We start from the raw sequence: 18,114 nt of genomic DNA, 5'->3' as shown, positions 1-18,114 counted from the left end.
CAAAGCAAAACAAAAGATAAATAAATTAAAAAAAAAAACACAAAAGGTTTTCACACCCTGCGATCAATACTTTGAAGCCCTTTTGGCAGCAATTACAGCCTCAAGTCTTTTTGAGCATGATCCTATAAGGATGGCACACTTGTTTATGCAGGTGCACTGTTTAACGAAAGACCATCGGGAAAGTAACCCATTAGTAAAAATAGTGAAACGAGTAGTCAACCCAGTAACCTCAGTCAGTATTCTCTAAAGACAGAACTGAGGACACTGAGACTTGAACAACAGGTTAAGCACATATTGATATCTGGGTAAATCATTACAGACAAAGAGATATGCATCATTCACTGATGGGAAATGACATTACAACTCATCCCGAACAGGGGCCTTGACCTTAACTTTTTTCTCTGAGGATCAACAATGTGACTGCATTGAACATTATCATGCTGTTGCTGCCTAAAATATCAGAAAAGCAATCAAAATATACAACATCCTGGACTTTTAGAACTGGGTAAACAAGCTTTCACACCGTTGCTCTTTTTAGGATGGAGGCATGCTATTCAGTGTAATCAACAATTACTCACTATAGGAAGTACAATATGTCTCTATTAATTTGCTGGTGACAGTTTAGAAGAAATTACTAGGCTAACAAACATCTATTCGTCTGTAATGCTGTTTCTCCGCAAAGCATTTTTGAATTTTATATTAAAGGTATGTTTTGACTGTCACAAATGCTAAAGGTAAATGAAAGATTTTAATTCCGAAGGTCTTAATTGTGTCAAATTTATCTGTTCCAACTGCATTTTCTCCCTCTTCTGTCTCCATTTATCCTGTTTTGCCTCTTTACATTTATTCCTCTTCTCTTTCCAGATTTGTAATTCCTCACCTCTCCACTAGCGGCCACTGCAGAGTTCCTTGCTTCTGTGCACCAAATGTGCTCCACCTCCTGCTGGATCAGCCCCTCACCATCTTGTCAGCCCATGCATTTACAACAACCCCCTCCTTCATCTACTTTATGTTTTCAATCTTATTTCTCTTCTAATAATCCCCTGTCCATTTTGGAGTTCTTTTTAATTTTTGCTTACCTGATTTGACTGGCTTCATGTTGCGTAGTGTGAGTTTGTTTTTAACTAAGTAAATGGGTCAGATAGGTGGTGATGGTCATCCACTGAGTTCATTCTGGTTCAAGGTATGATATGCTTACATGATACCACAAAAGCAACTTTTTTTCTTCTGCCTTCAGGTGAAAGCCAACAGGGCCACAGCAGGGCTTCACATTTATCCTCTCAAGAGGAAAGTATATTTTTTTAAATCTCCAACTGTTATTTAGACTTATTTCTATTTGTACATTACAAAAAACAGTGTGTACCACTTTAATCACTTCTATAGTTTTGTTCTCTGTTGTTTTAATTCAACAATTACATGTGCATCAAGAATACTGAGGCAAATTAAATTCAAATATTGTAATCTTCTTTGCTGTGTCAAATACAAACACAGTTAAGTGTTATTGATTAAAGTTCTCATGCAACTGTTACAAACAATATGCCACAATTAAACACAACATATTCACAGGAAGAGAGGTGCAACATAACATTTATTCAGTTTGTGTTCCAAACAGACTTGTTAACATGCATTCACATAAAATCACTGCACATGATTTGACAATAATTGATGCTACAACTTTGCAAAACAGGAATGTGGTTAGTGACAGATTTAATGATGTTCTGTACTCGATTAGAAATAAGTGAAAATGACATCCTTTCACATGAAGGCATGACATTTAGAGAGAAAATGGCAGAGTGTATGGTGTATCTGTTTACTTGTGTCCTTCATGTGTAAACATACAGGAATTAATCAACTAGCCACCTGTGATAATTTAATAAGGATGCTTAGTGTTGGTAATTGGGAGAGAGAGCATACAACACAGTTTCGGAGGACAGAGAACTAGAGTTGGCTGTGATGTGTCAGTCTATGTTCACAAACACTGCTCACATTGGCTCAGCATCCATTTACTCAGAAATTTGGAAATATATAGAGAGAAGAGGGGGTAGAGCAGGGGAAGCTGAGTCTGTAAGCGTGGCCAGATCTTGGAATTCCTTAAGTCTTCTGTCAGATAAGATTTGTGCTCATAATCTGTCAGTGGTGGAAGAGGTATTCAGATCCTTTACTTAAGAAAAAGTAGCAATACAGTGATGTAAAAATACTCCATTATAAGTCTAAATCCTGCATGAAAAATCTTAAAAATACATCAGCAGCAAAATGTAGCCCCAATATATTCAAGTAAAACTATTGGGCATTCGAACCTTTACTGAAATGAAACCATTTGAGAAGTTAAGGGGGAAGAATCACTGTAAAACAGACATTTGAAATGTGACATCACACTGTTTTTTGGAAGATTTTATTAGTTAAAACTGTCGGAAGCCACTAGCTAAATCTTTAACAATGTGTATTTATGCACCTGTTACACATTATCCCCCATGTACAATATTCATCTTAAAAGTGACGAGTACCTATAGATATCAAATAAATGTAGAGTAGAAAGTACAATATGCATCTCTAAAATGTAGCAGAGTGGAAGTACAAAGTAGCATAAAGTAAGACTACTGAATTAAAGTACAGGTGCCTGAGATCTGAGGAATAAATGGAATGAATGTACTCATTTTCCTCCACTGCAATTTGTGGCGTGCTGTAACCCATGTGACCCTGATAATATCCAATGCCTTGTCTACTGCACTCTTGAGGATACAGCTGGCAATTATCTATATTTTCATACTGTCAGCAAATCCTTTGAAAAGACCAAAGCTAACAATTATTATTTCTCTGTGCCACAGTGCTCTGTTGTTGTCCAAAAACCATTAAAAACACAAAAATAAGCCACGCTGTTGCACTGGGTGGCATGTTCTTCCACTGTAATGAATCTGGGCGTCATAGTTTATTTTAGTCTGACACATACTGTCCTGCTGGTGTAAATGCACATCAGAAATGCAGAAAAGCTAATGTGTATCCATATCTGATGATAGTCCCTAACAAAAGTGATATTCACTCAAGTACAACTTGATAAAAACCACAGTGCCCAGTTATTTTAGGAAATTACTTGACCTTTTTCGGTTTCTTCAGTAGGACTGAGCACGACAGACAGGGCAGGGAAGTTAGAGTGTACTGAAGGACAGACAGGCTTTGGTTCTGGTCTTTTTAATGGATCTGTAGACAATAAAAAATAGAGAATAACTCCAGCCTTGTCCTTTGGTCAAACTAATTTGGCAGTGAAAAACAAAGGAACACAGTTTGTTTCATTGGATGGCAGTGACTACACACTTGCTGGCGATGTTATAAGATATAGTTTTGATCCTTCATATGTTTCAGAATTCTTGGTCTCATCTGCTTTGTGATTAGCTGTAATCTCACCATCACCTCTAAGTAAACGTCTTCACTCCCACACACGCACACACAGCCATACAAGACTGTGAGGCCTCGTGTTGTTTCAGGTTGCATCAAGTGCAGCCTCTCAGATCCCCTCACTTAATGCAACCTTCATTAACAGCTGCTGATTCACTCACTCACACACACACACACACACTAAGGCATGTACACACACAATGCAGGTGTGTGTTCATATGACTTGTGCCTGGTCAATTAGTCCATGTCCACTGCACTGTGGATTGACCTAAAGCATCTGGTCCACTCATGTCTAATCTAGTTTGCACAGAATTTATGCTACTGACAGTGTTTGCTGTTAAAACATGAGAAAGAAAACACAAATGTACCCATCATCATAATCCACTTCTTCTGCGGTTACTTTTCTGTAGCCTCTTGAGAATCAGACACGTCTTGGATGTGATGGTGGAATGTTGTTTAAAGAGTTTTTTTAAGGTCGTAGGAAAGGTTGTATAGTTTGATATCCATGGGGTCTGATATTTGGCAACATGCTGGCATTGTAGAAGGAACACAAGAAGTGATGCAGTTTTTGTGCTCATATTTTAAGGTTCCCTGGACGTCACACGCCAGCAGTTTGATCAAGGCTACGACTCTGAATCCTAGAGAATGGGGAAAAAAGGGTACAGAGAGTTAGGGTTAGATTTAGAGCTGCTACACCACATATTATAAGTCTCTGTTAGACTTGAAACATGAGCAAATCCAAATTCCAAATCGAATATATCCACAATATCCTTCTGGTTTATACATAATCGAATCTTTCAAACTTAGTTATCCAATCAACCTCTAGGAGAGGGACAGAGGAGGGAATGTGTCTGGAGGAAAATTAAATCAATGCTCTTTAGTGATGAATGGAAATAAGCTCACTTTGGCATCTGACAGTTGGATCATTGAATTGTCCCTGTAATTTTGGATTCTTTCAAAAGCACCAATGTAGTCCTACTGCAGTTATAATACGAAGATGAGATACTCCACTGTGTATTGTGTTTGTTTTTTCCATTTAAACCGTTGGTTGATGGAGGGACTATGATTATCTAAATCTAAGAGGATCTTTAAGAGACACAGCACATAAATCTTAATATTAGTGAAGACAGACTGAAGACAGGAGATAATTCCACTGAATCTGTATTAAACTGACTTCTCTTTTTCACAAACAAAAAAAGCTGATATGTGTGAAACACCAGTAAGTCACAAATCAGATGTTTCAGCTAGCAGAAGCTAGAGCTGCTGATCCAGCACTGCAGAGAGATGATACAGTGCTTGAGGAAGTTGGGACTGACAGCAGACCTTGTTGGATGTATGATTTATACCACAGAGACAACAGTGTGTTTCTGTGTCTTCAAATGTGAAGGCATCTGTTTGTGTTTATATATCGCACAGCCAGAAATAGAAATATACTTTTCCTTACTTTCACTGAGGGTTGGGAACTGAGCCCAAGGAATGCAAACACAGTGTTGTTCTCCTTTGACTGAAAGAAGTCTTCATAGTCCTGAGGGGAAAGACAAAAAAATGAGGATGTTGAGTATTACATAATCGCTGTAAGTTCTGCTGTAAACATCCCTGCGAAATAGTCCTGCTGCTGCCACTTTTAATATACAGTAATTTAATGGCCATGACACTACAGAGTAATGTTGGATTACCTTGGCCAGTGAGAGTGACAGCAGGGAGAGCAGATAATCTGCCCCATCCATGAAACTGGATTACGACAGGATTAGAGAGTAGCGTGCAAAGTGGAGGACATAACAGGAGGACTAACTGATCAAACTTATTCTCCAGCGTAGTTAGCCCAACCTTATGCTGACTTACACTGTTGTGAACTGTTCAAAAAAAAGACAGCTTGAGCATTAACAATCATCCATGTGTAAACAAACTGAATTTCATGGTCTACACTTTAAAAATAAATTCCAATCTTGTGTTCCTGTGTTAATTGTTCAGTTATGTCTTTCATACGCTCAAAATGTTAAACATTTGAATCAAAATCCCTCCTCTCCCTCATCCCCTGCCTTCTGATCTAAGTATGAGGGTTAAGGAGGCAATAGTCCTCTACAGTTTTTGCTACAGCTCCATATTTTCATGTCTGCGAAGGCAAACACAATTTTGAGTGATCCAATTAAGTAAAAAATACATAACATTACAGAAGCTAAAGACTAAGACTAAGACAGATTTAAACCACTAGTGATACCATTGATCGACGCTTTGATGAGTGGACCCATGGACTGTTTGAGTCTCATGTCATCAGTGGCACAGGATGATGTAATCAATATTTCTTCATACTGCAGAGGGCGGTAATGTGTGTAAATGATGCATTTTGGTGAGAACCTGGGAAAATTTCACCATCTACCTTGATTTGCATCTATTGAGATGTGCAAATCTATTGTGACATAAAAAGCTGTCTCGAAGAAAATCCAGAAAAGTTAGTTCCAACATCACTGTCACAGCTACCTAATAGATGTTTACGCATTCAAAATATTAGAAACAAGCACCCATCATACCCCACAGTAGCGATCCTCATTGAAGATCTGTGGAGGCAGCGGGTTGCCCTTCTCTGGCTGCTTGTCTCTGGGGATGTTACGGTACATCCAGAGCCTCTGTTCCTCCAGCATGGTGATGTCTATTTCCTGGAAGCTGATGCGATTGGCCTCCAGGAAACCCACCACTGCCTGCTGATGCTTCTTTACCTGGAGAGATTAAAAATAAAAGGAAAAGAAAGAAAGAGAGAAAGAAAGCGGGATGGAATTACTTTGCAACATCAATAATGAGCTAAAATAAACAAATGTACATAATCCACAAAGGCATCATCTCATATTGCCTTAATGTATGGCCATGTTTACATAAAGTGCAGCTGGATACTGGACATGTGCATGGATATGTGCATATGGCATTCACCTTGTCTCTGTATACTGCTACTCAAATAACAAACCATAAGCTGACACCCATCAAACCCACACATGTGGAGCATATGTATCCACTGTTGAGCCATTGCATTTGTAAAGGGGACATTAAGATGGATTATTGATTAGAGGAAGAGCTTAGGTTTAAATTCTGAAATGCTTCTCCTACACAACTGACTGTGATCTTATATCACATCAACGCAGCTTATGACATTTCAGGAGAGGTGATGGGCTAAAATGAACACTTATCATCTACTGCCGTCATGATTCTATTTTAAAAAGAAATGAATTTTGTGTTTTGTGTGCATAGTTCGATCATTACTGCAGCTGACAGAGCCAAAGCAGTAATTCTTTCTGATCTACATTCTGTGTACCCTTTCGTGTACTTCCAAAGCACATAATCAAGTCCTCATTTAAGAGGGAACCCCATTCTGAAAACTATGAACTTTCCCATTTGTGTTCAATGCGATGGATGCAAGAGCTCCCTGCTATGTCCTGTGTGAAACTCTGTGACAGTGTTTGTGAATGCTGGGAGGAAAAAAAATAAGCCCAAGGATAATTTTAGAAGACAGAAAACTCCCACGGAAGAGAAGATCAAAAACAAATCAGACACAGAGACAAAGTCCACGTCTCAGACCTGTAACTGTTGAGTGTGTCTCTCCACTCTGTCCTCATATTCCACAGTTTTAATGGAACAGAAGCAATGGTGATTCGGATGGTGTTCATAATTTAGGCTAATGTGCACAGTTGGTCAGTTGGCAAACAGAAAAGAACATTTCCGTTTAATTTTGTGCCTTGTTGCACTTCAGTTTCTTCTCTTATATGTAGACAGTATTCTTTTTAGTATGCTGAAAGGGCTGATAGTTCAAAATAATTTTGGAGCAAGACAGTGAAAACTAATATTAGCAGTTTTTATCTTGTGGCTGAATATTATAATTTATTATCCAGCACTCTGAAAACATTTTTCTAGGAATTCTGCCTTTAATGGAGGAGACAAAATAGTCATTAAATGATGAAAATATTATGGTGTCTGCTCTCCGTGCTTTTGTGTGTGTGTGTGTGTCATGCCATGTGTGTCAGTACTTTTAACGATGCTACAATGGAGCTATTGTTTTACTTTAAAGACAGTAAGAGATTGTTCTGAGCAGTCTGCTATAGACACACACTCAAACAAGGGTGCAAATGATCTGCTGTTGCCACAAAACAGCTTTATCTGGACTCCCACAAGGAAATAAATTCATTGCAAGGACACCGTTGGTCTTTGAAGAAAAAAGTGCCTGTTTGTTCTGGTCAAAGGTTAAAACGACATACATCAGCTGTCAGTTTCTGGTCTGAGTCTAAACTGTATAATCACACTGCTGGTCTACAACATAGCATAAAAGATACAACCCTCCTCTGAGCTCACAGGCAGGCAGCACGAGTCTAAATAATGAAAGAGGTGCCCCCAGTGAGGGTGAGTGACAGTGTGTGACGGGGGAAGATGAGTTCAGATTTGTGTGTGTGTGTGTGTGTGTGCGTGTGCACACATGTAGGATTAAAAACATACAAACACACATGACAGTATATGAGTTTGCATGCATTGTCTCAGAGTGTTTTCCGAAATGAAAGGATTAACTGGAGGTTAGCACTAATCCTTTAGTCGTGGACTGGGAGAGACACATGAAAAGACATGTAACAGAAAAAATACACAAAGTACACATGACCAACAGCAACAACAAAAACAAATTCAGTACAAAACTTGCGACTGGTTGGAGCTACCTCAATTCCAAAAAAAGTTGTCATGCTGTGTAAAACCTGACTATCAAGGCTTCCTCAACTCTTCTTCAAAACGAGGTGGAGGAGGACTGTTTTTATCCTAAATCCATCCCAGTGCAAATTCTCTGTCAAGAAGAAGGATTATGCTTTATAATCATAAAATGATTTCTTAGACCAGATGATATCAAGATACATAGTGGGGACTGTTTAAACTAAATTTGCGATCATTAACAGGTCATCAGGAATTAGAAATACAGCAAAGAAATACAGTCTACATTAGTGGGTGGGGCGATAACCTAATTTGCACATTCATTCTGCAGTAATGATTTCCGCCCTACTAATCTGGTGTTGTTAAGCTGTGAGCTGCTCATTTTTATGGGAAGATCATGGTGTTTTGCTTATTAATTTCCCCTTGTTCATATGACCTGTTTTCCAGATTTCATCCCCTGACCTTCACTATGTTTCACAGTATTATTGTCTTCCTCCATCTCGGTCTCACACCACTTCAGTCTCTCTCTCTTTTTTCTTACACTCACACTCATCCATTTCACTTTAAATCAGCTGAAGGGACCCAGCCTCACCTTTCCTCTTTACCCAATCACTTGTAACTCAATTCCAAAGCATTCAGAGTGAATTACATTCACATGAGCTCCACATTCACATAACTGACCCAAATGGTGGACCTATTCAAGCATGCGAGACTGGGCTTTGTGTGTGTGTGTGTGTGTGTGTGTGTGTGTGACAGAGAGAGAGTGTGTGTGTGTGTGTTTTGAATGTATGTGTCATAGGATTAAAAATAGCTCTTTTGTAAACACTCTAAGACTGTGCTGCTCTCTTGTAGAGACATAGCATGATAAAATAAATATATTACTCATTTGTGCCATTGCCTAAGACTTGAAGCATTCATGCAGGAGTGTTGTTTGATGATTTCCTCGTTATACTGCATCACATCAGCTACGCCTTCTCAATGGCATCTGTCTGTTATTTCCCCCAAGAGGCGCTAGACCTAGGCTGCAACTTATGTTTCACTGTGCATTAATCTGTTGTTTTCGATTAATTTTTGAACAATCCAGCTCAACATAGAACGATAAAAAACTGTAAGAAAAGAAAGAAAGAAAGATGCTTCGTATCTGAGAAGCTGGAATTTTCTGTTCATCAAATTAATCATTTGATCACTACTTGAGGCCCACTGTAAATGGCCCTCTAATGAAATATACCAGCATAAAACAGTCTTATGTAAGTTAAGTTAAGTATGTAAGTTGTTGTAGGTTTCTCAAAAAAATGTACCTCTACTTCCTCCTCCTGACGAAGGTTACAAAGTAATCAAAGTCTGAGTGCAGAACAACACATCTGTCCTTTTTATTATGTGTTAAATATTGATGGATCTCTTGCCACGCAAATCAGCTGTAAATATTGTTTATGAATATTACAGTGTTAAGAGTTACAACTATTGGTTGATTTATCATTCAAGAAAAAAAAAATCAGTTGCCAACTATTTTGATCGATTTATCGTTGTATACTAAATGATTAATTGCTTAACCATAAAAATAATCGCAGAATAATCAATAATGAAAACGATCATAGGAGCCCTCAAGTCATTGTTATTTTCTCCATCCTGCAGGAGAGCAAATGTACAACTCATGACTTGTTTGCACACCAAACAAGTACTTTTTTCTACCTAAAGGAGGGACAGGTTTTAAAAGAACGTGTTATACCAATCTACACAATGAAAGTACTGCAAACCGGGTGGTGTGAAGTATAACAAAATATTACAAAATCGAAATAGGCTGAATTGATATAAAGCCTACATTTCCCAGAAAACACGAGAAATCCACCTATCCAATTAAAAATGTGCATCCACAGTATGTCAGTGAGTAACCTGCCTGTCTGAATGTTGCTGATTACTTTCACTGCTTGTGAACAGACTGAAGTCTATACAAGCACAAGTACAGTTCAGTTACATAATACCAATAAACATTATTTTGCGGATTTGCTGGCATAAACAGTCTACATTTGACTGCATTCTTCTTTACATGCAACTGTCAGCGAGCTTGAAAACGCGTTTGTAAACACTTACCGCAACAGAGCCGGTTGAAGAGGCGATGTAGACCTTGATGACCATTTTAATCCCAAATTAATGTCACACAGTCGACAAACTAACAGTTTGCTGCCAGTAAATATCCTTTATTCCCAAATTAACAAGTGCAGACTTTGGGCTACAGCCTGTGTCTCAGAGGACAGAAGACACGCGTCTCCAGTATTTGAACAGAGACATGATAATAAAACAGCGTGCGTATAACTGCCGACTGTGGCGCTCACCGTTTCTCACTGCACAGAGCCAACAAACATCGTATATAAAACACTGAACTTCCGGTTATAGATTTCAAAATAAAAAGAAAAACAACGTCAAACAATGTATTTGCTCTAGGGTTCCTCAGTATACAGACGTTTAGTTTTCCGCATGCACTTTCACATGCATAATTCCGTTTTTGTCTTCCCTATATTTCTTTGACCAAACACATTTAAACATTATTTGATTAAATTAAGGGATCATTTTATTAGTAGTCTAATTCCAAGAAAGTCATATAACCTAATCATTTCAAGTAAATCCTAAACACATCATTTTACTTTAAAAGCTTAACTGTTTATTTTGAAATTTTTTTTTTGGTTTTGGTTTTTGTTTTTTAACTTTTGCGCAACTCTGGTTATGTTCAGTAACTTGACGCAGGTGACCTCCCCATCCAGATTCAACTGACTGCACAGGAAATTGATATTAAAGACGGCAGTATTTTGGGTAGCAAGGCGTTTTCCAGTTAGTATGTATAGTATTGATGGACAACATAAGGAAGGAACCACTTCAGCTGCAAGTGTTGTGACTACCCTATGCTACAGATGGCCAGATACCACATGTTGCGCATATTTCACGACATAAATCTCAAACACAGAAAATGCGTTTTATTTTCCTTGCGTCTAGCGATACATTAATGTACTGCTGCTAAAGTGACGGATATATTGGCCTATGCACATATTCTAACAACTTATGTGTGACCACGATATCCTACATATCAAATGGCAAGAGAATGACTGGTTGTGTAATAAATATAATGCAGATATGTGGTGCCAGTTGATATCTTTTTTCTTTTTCAAAAACTGTATTACAACACGTGCTGCAGCGCCACTCTGGTGGTAGAGTGGTATTGCAGGGGGTACTGCGGTTGCCATGGTACGGCGTCAGCGATAGGACTGGAGCAAACCGCAAGGCGTAGACTAAAACACTATTTTGGTGCCCCTGACGGCTGGGATTACTCAGTGTTGTTGTATTACTGTGGACAATTACAGGAGGGCGCATTTTAAAACGGCAGTGGTGACTGTTTTTTTTTCCAAAAGGGCGGACGACCATGTCTTTTTAAAGCAAACGGTAGCTAAGTTAGCTTGCTTGTCGTAGAAGCTAAGTAGCTAACATGAGCCGATTGAGTCTAAACAAGAAGCTATTAATTGTTACAACGTTAAACGTAAACCAGAGAAAGCTAGGAATATTTTAAGGAATAAACATGGAACCTTAACCGAGGTTAGCGGCAATGTTAAAACACTTCCCATTTGTTGATGGTATTTTTTGTTACTATATTAGCATAATAAGCTATCCTCAGTAGGTCCGTCTTCCATCACCGTTAGCTTTCGACAGTCCCTTAGCTAACATATGCTAATGTCGGCACGCTGAATGGTATTTGGAATTGCCTGTTTTCTCTCTTATTCTTTCTTGTTGTTCGTGATAATGTTGCACGTGAGTAAAGGGCCCACTGAAATGTTTGTCTTGTTTGAGGTTCTGTTATAGCTAAGTCGCACTTTGTTGTTGTTACCAGCGAGTCTTACAAACAATGCACCTGTCAACAACAGACGGTCACTTTTAATCCAGTCTGCTTGTGTCACAGAGAGAGAGAGAGAGCAGGGGGAGCTGGTACATTACACCGGTAAAGATAGCACGCATCTGTTTGTATATTTGCTTTCACCAGGGAGTTCGTGGCCAGCCTGCATAGGGTTTCTCAGCACACAGAGCTATTACGGGTCTTCAGAGGAAGTCAGAGTGTATGAATGATGACAACGAAGATGATGGGGATATAATGTGACCTTGGTGGTGAGTGTTAAGATACTTGGCACTAGTGTACACCCGGGCTTTTTGACCGGATTAGACATGACACTTGATAGTCTTATTCAATGCTTGTGAGTAACACATATCATCATTAAATTACGTTAAATGAACAGTTTTCATTTCTGTATGTTTATTAATGTAACAGATACATTTCTTGATAGTGATTAGAGAGAAAAAAAATATTCAGACCCATTCCATTCGTATTGTTTAAGTAAGTGTGTAGTCTACAGGTAATGAACCAGGTAGTGTTGATTAAAAAATTTAACAACTGAAAAACTTTTCACCAATTTCAAAAATAGGTTTGTCCCTGCTTGACTTACTGTTAGGCTCTTTCTGTGCTGTATGTGCTCATTGTTGCCATAAATACTTACCCATCAAGTGATTCTATTACTGTCAAGGCTGACGAAAGGACAAGATGACTGCACAACCTTAATTCATTAACACAGATATTAAAGAGCTTTCAGGCTCCTCAGAGTTAGTCTTAAAGTCTGTGTTTTATTTTCTGACAAGGACACAGATTTGGGGAGGAATTATATGCAAATGTGTAATGTAAGTAGAAAAACTAAAAGTACCAGCCCATTAGATTTGCAATATTTATATTAATTTTCATTTTGTCTGCCTTTTTTATTTACATATTCTTTGATCGTGTGTACATGTGCATCTCATTGCAGTCAGAAATAATAATCAGGATGTTTAATACGTCAACAGGGCAGACGGGGGCAGACTAGTATTTTGTATGTAGAGCAATGGTGTGCATAGTGATATCATACATCATTCAGCCTCATGGAAAATTCCACCTCATGTTTGTTGTCGCTTAGTGACCAAGACACACAATACGGAAAACTCAACAGAAACCACTTGGCTTAGCTTCTTATTACTTGTTTTGGCTGAATTTTGAGAAATTTCATCTGTGTTGCACAGCAAAAATGTTGAGGTCAAGGACTTCTAATGTAAGTTTGTTAAATCAGGTTAGGTACATCCTATGCATGTAAACTTCTGTTTTTGTTTTAAATTCTAACTCAGAGAAAAAGTAATTTAGAATCTTGATTGTATTTTTTCTCGCACTTTTTGTGTATAAATTCAACCCATCATTTTCTTTCAAAGTGACAACATGGAATCTGTGAATATAACTGACTCGTATGAGGACAACAGGGATGTTGATCAAAGTCGGCAGTCACTCCGTAGTACCAAGACAGATTTGCAAGAATCGTCCTTCCAAAAACAGAAAAGGAACATCTGGGACAAGATCCAGGATGGGGATGAAAAAAACAACTGTGCCGAGAGTAGATCGAAAACCAGAACCTGGCATTCAGATCCAGATCGGGACCAGATATCAGATGGAGAGAGACGGGGAAGTAGTCGGTCATTTTACTCAGAGGACTATGAGAATGATTCTCCTTCAGAGGGCTCAATCTCACCTTACTCCCATTCTCGGACTCCGTCCCCTCCTCCTCAAAGAGGGACACAGGCAAAGAGAACTTCTGGCAGCTTCATCTACAAGACAGGTATGTGAAGACAGAATTTATGTAAAGACCGATGAATAAATGAAAGTGACTCTTATTGATTACATTTGTTTTACTGTCCAGGTGATGGCAGTGTAAGACAGATTTTAACATCTGCAAAAAACATCTTTTTAGACATGCATTAAGATATATCAGCAATTTCCACCCTGAACTTGGACTCAATAAATTATTATACTTAGTAAATTTTTCCTTGCTGATGCTCCATTTGAATATTCTAAAAGTTCTACTAACACAATAATGTCATTATGAGTAAAGTTTTATTTTGATCAGTCTTTGACCTCAACTTATTTTATATTCACCCTGGCCTGTAAAAAGGTTTACTGTCATTACCTCTAAGTTATTTCTATATCAAGTGTGTCGCTTCTGCCTTGTCAGGTAGTGTAGGGCGTCGTGGTGTGTCTCGCCCACAGCGTCCAGGTGGCCAACCCCTGACCCAGCATCATCGCAAGGGAGTGCGTTCACAAAGTAAGGAGTCCACACCCCCTAAAGACCTGGACCTAGTGACCAAGAGGATGCTTTCAGCCCGCCTGCTAAAGATTAATGAATTGCGTAATGCACTTGCTGAGCTGCAACAGCGTACTGATGAGCTGCAGAAGGAGAATCGAATTCTCAGACAGGTAGACCTTACCCCCTTGTGTAAAATCAATCATTAATCTTTTACCTTTTTAAAATAATTTTTCTTCCTCCATCTTGAACACCTGTGGCATCATAAAACTAAAGTTTTTGTTTTCCATGCTGCAGCTTCAGGTTCGTCAAGAGAAAGCCCTGCAGCGTTACGATGACACAGAAAACGAGATTTCCCAGCTCCTCTCGCGCCACACCAACGAAACGCATGTGCTGCGTGAGCGGCTCAGGCGTACTCAAGAACGGGAACGGGCAGCCGAGCGGCGGTTGAAGGACTGTGAGGTGCAGTTGCAGAGGAGTCAGGCAACCATCTCACGACTGAAGAAGCTGGTTGACCAGCGAGAGTTAGGAGCCAGAGACGAACTGAGCCGCAGGGTGGAGGAGGAGAAGGCTCGGGCTCAAGAGGCAGAACGAAAGATCAAGGTACGTTTAATTTTGATTTCATTTATTTATTAGAGCACTGTATACCCCAGTATAGAGAAACTAAGGCAGTTTCAAATATGAGTGAATTTGTTTACCTTTGTGTGTTTGAAGGAGCTGGAGCGCAGCATGGAGCTGAGTAACAGCAGTTACCAGAGGCAGCTGACTGCAGAGAGGAAGAAGACCATGAGCGCACAGGAAGAGATCAGAACTCTGCAGGAGGAACTGGAGCGACTGACCAGTAAACTCAAGGTCCATATACACAAAAATATGCTAAAAATACCAAATGAAACCATATCTTTATTTTTTTGCATAAAAAGCAGGTTGCTCAGTGTATGAAATTTTCATTTTGTTGATTTCATTTCTTATCAGGAGAAGGAAAGAGAACTAGATGCCAAGAACATATATGCCAATCGCATGATAAAGCCTTCACATAAAAAAGATACTGACAGTGGCACAAAGCGTAAAAGTAAGGCCTTATCACTGGTTTCTGGTCATGATTTTTGTGCGTTTGTTTAATTGTATACTTCCATTAACTTTTAGCAAGTTTTACAACTTATTGGTTGTTGCTTGGAATGGGATTAGCAAAATTAACTCTAATATATAATCTGCTTTTGATTCACACAGCTCCCAGCAGGAACAGCAGCAAGGCGGCGCAGACTAAAGACAGGCTGTCTAGTCTGGATTTCCCCACACCTCCTCCTGCCATCACTGATGCCACTCAGTACAGTGAACAGGCACCTGATGAATATCTATCACTCAAGGTACAAAGAACTGACACCACTTTGCTTTACACCAATGTCCACGCTGCTTTTTCTGCCACTGTTGCTTATACCTCTTTCTCTAAATCAATATATGTCAGCAGGAGCTTGACAGACTGGCAGAGTCAGAGGACAGCCATCAGAAGTTGGAACAGCAGAAGATGAGAGAAAAAGAAAAAGAAAGAGACAAGGAGAAGGAGTTGGTAAAGGAGAAAGAAGAGCAGAAGAAAGAGCAACTCAACCAGGAGCTGAATCTTCTTGAGGAGAAGGCATCGAAACTAAGAGATGGTAAGATAAGCACAGTGTATACACATGCATCCCTAATGTGTTGAGAAAATTAGTAAAAGGCGTTATGGTTTTATCTTATATCCACAGGCTTCGAGAAAGAAAAAGAGGAAGATGACAGAAAGAGGACAAGTTCCTTGTTTAACACAGAGGAAGAGAACAACAGGAAGCGTGGCCATGTCCAGGAAGAGGTGAAGAAGTGGAACCAGGATACTCTGGCCAGCCATCAAGCAGCAGAGGAATCACGTCGCAAAAAGGAGCAGTTGCTGGCTAAGATGCGTGAGATAGATCGACAGAACCAGGGAGCCCAGGACACTATGTTTTCTGAGTCTAGTCCCTCTGTATCCAATGGGGGTACTAGTAACCATTACACTCCTATTCTTCCTGAGCAGAAGAACTCGATTTTTAACCTCACAGAATCAGGGGAATCAGCCAGTTTGTGTGGTGGTGGTGCTGGAAGCAGGGAAGGTGGAAAGAGAAGATCTGGCATTGAGGGGGGAGCTGTTACAACAGGAGTGGGGAGAAGGGCACTACGGTCCCAAATCTCCAGTGATGACTTGGCATTCGGAAGTTATGCACCTTCTTTCGGAAATTCAGCTTCCCGAGGTTCCCCAGGCTTCCCTCCACCTCCGTCTGCAGCAGACAGGGACTCAGCATTAGAAGCGATTGGTGTTTTTAGTCTGAGAGGGATGGAGACGGAGAAAGAGAGGGAAACGGAAAGAGGAGTGGAGAAAGACAGGAAATCTAGCCTCATGCAGCAGCTGTTTGGTGCTCTAGCAACATCCCCTGGTGACAATGTGAGCACTACCAATAAAATGGAGCTCCTCAACAGTCCTCCAACTATCAATGGAGTACGTTCAAGAAGAGAAGCGCTGCTCAGCTTCAACTCAGGGTCTTCCACTCCTCCAGCATCCTCCCTGAACACCTTACACATCACAGACAGTAGACCTGCCATCCGTGCCATCACCTCTTTTGATGATGACATAGAGGAACTTACTTTATGAACTTTATTTAGATTTAGTAGTAGTAGTTTCACAGCAGATGAGGTGATTTCCAAAATATAAGTAACTGAGTAACATGGTTTATGTGCAAACACTATTTATTACCCAATAAAAATGTCAACATTATCAACGGAAGCAAACATAGAAGAGAAAATATATAAATGATATAAAGTAGGATTAAAACTGTGTTATTATCTTTTTAATGTTTCATTGTGTAGATAAAAACTTGCATGTGTGTAGACACATGTCTGACAAAGGTAGTTGTCACAGTGTTGCTGAAACTGGTAATGTAGGATTGTTGATCCTTTAATCTGTTGTAACACTAGTTGAACTTATAAGTGTTGTTGACTGGTTGCACTTGTTAAATTTCCTCAGGTTCCATTCCAGTTTTTCTGGTAGTATATGAATCGTAGGTTATCTGACGAAAAGAATGATAGCAAAGCCACACCAGCTAACCTCTGGAATTATCAATTCCAAACCAAAGCGTGGGCAATATAGTCATTTTTTAGTGCAAGTCACATTTCTTTGCATTTTACATTTCAGCACTTTGCCATGCTTTTTTAAAACAATAATAGTTTGGAATTCGGGCGTACAGTCCATGCCATAGGAATGTACTCCACCACAAAGCAATATGACAATCACAGTATGTTTACTGAATGTCTGATAATTATATAAAATGGCTTATATTTATTTATATTTGCAGGTTTCTGGAATATTATCTTGACACTTACTAAATGCCCTTGTTATTGACCATGCTAATGGCCTATAATCTAATGTTGCTAAATAATAAACATAAGCTCAGTGAAAGTTTAGAAGTAGTATGTTGTATTTTGACAAAAAAACAAAAAAACAAAAAACAACACACCTGACTTGAAGGTATCGGGTGATACCTTGATATCAGGGAAATATCAATAGTCCCTGTCCCCTGCGCTCATATGCCTCACAGCAGACAATCAGCACTAAAACAAACCACAAGTAATATTGAAGTGAGTATATAAAGTGCTCTATTTTCATGTATATTTATTTGTGTTGATTTTTTCCATGATGGAAAGGCACTATAGAGTCCTAATGTGGCACAAGTCTGTTACCAAGGAAGCTGTAAAATTGGTACTTTTCCCTTTTTTTTTAAATTATTCAGACAGATTTTTTTCTCTTTCATAATGAATTATATGTGCAGTCTGAATAGTCTTTATTTAGGTTTTGGATGCTTCATATTTTGTACTTACTGTCCAATAAAAAGAAAAAAAAGTTTGAGTCGTATTTTATCGAACGAAAATGAAA

At 39.1% G+C, this 18,114-nt stretch overlaps 2 protein-coding genes across 6 annotated transcripts; one reads left to right on the top strand and one right to left on the bottom strand.

The window, feature by feature from the left end:
* Positions 1–1,570: 1,570 nt before the first annotated feature.
* On the bottom strand, positions 1,571–10,416 carry sh3bgrl2 (SH3 domain binding glutamate-rich protein like 2). Its single transcript, XM_046373760.1, has 4 exons — positions 10,150–10,416; positions 5,919–6,104; positions 4,835–4,915; positions 1,571–4,028 (listed from the first exon to the last, which is right to left on the bottom strand). Exons 1-4 carry the CDS (start codon positions 10,192–10,194, stop codon positions 4,014–4,016), a joined length of 327 nt encoding a protein of 108 aa, XP_046229716.1. The 5' UTR covers positions 10,195–10,416; the 3' UTR covers positions 1,571–4,013.
* An 840-nt stretch (positions 10,417–11,256) lies between these two features.
* On the top strand, positions 11,257–17,778 carry lca5 (lebercilin LCA5). 5 transcript variants are annotated; one of them, XM_046373464.1, is made up of 10 exons: positions 11,257–11,490; positions 12,083–12,204; positions 13,324–13,724; positions 14,118–14,359; positions 14,484–14,789; positions 14,901–15,038; positions 15,159–15,255; positions 15,414–15,550; positions 15,652–15,835; positions 15,923–17,778. In XM_046373464.1, the coding sequence occupies exons 3-10, from the start codon at positions 13,331–13,333 to the stop codon at positions 16,834–16,836; spliced, it is 2,412 nt and encodes an 803-aa protein (XP_046229420.1). In that variant the 5' UTR covers positions 11,257–11,490; positions 12,083–12,204; positions 13,324–13,330; the 3' UTR covers positions 16,837–17,778. The 5 variants fall into 5 exon arrangements, with proteins under 5 accessions (XP_046229420.1, XP_046229415.1, XP_046229416.1 ...); XM_046373459.1 differs by having other exon boundaries at positions 11,258–11,490; positions 15,649–15,835; XM_046373460.1 differs by having other exon boundaries at positions 11,258–11,640; positions 15,649–15,835.
* The last annotated feature ends 336 nt before the right edge of the window (positions 17,779–18,114 follow it).

The sequence above is a fragment of the Scatophagus argus genome, chromosome 19, assembly GCF_020382885.2.
Source record: "Scatophagus argus isolate fScaArg1 chromosome 19, fScaArg1.pri, whole genome shotgun sequence".
Classification (NCBI taxonomy): Eukaryota; Metazoa; Chordata; class Actinopteri; family Scatophagidae; genus Scatophagus; species Scatophagus argus.
Note: the sequence above shows the minus strand (reverse complement) of the source record. Positions and strands in the feature narration are given on the sequence as shown.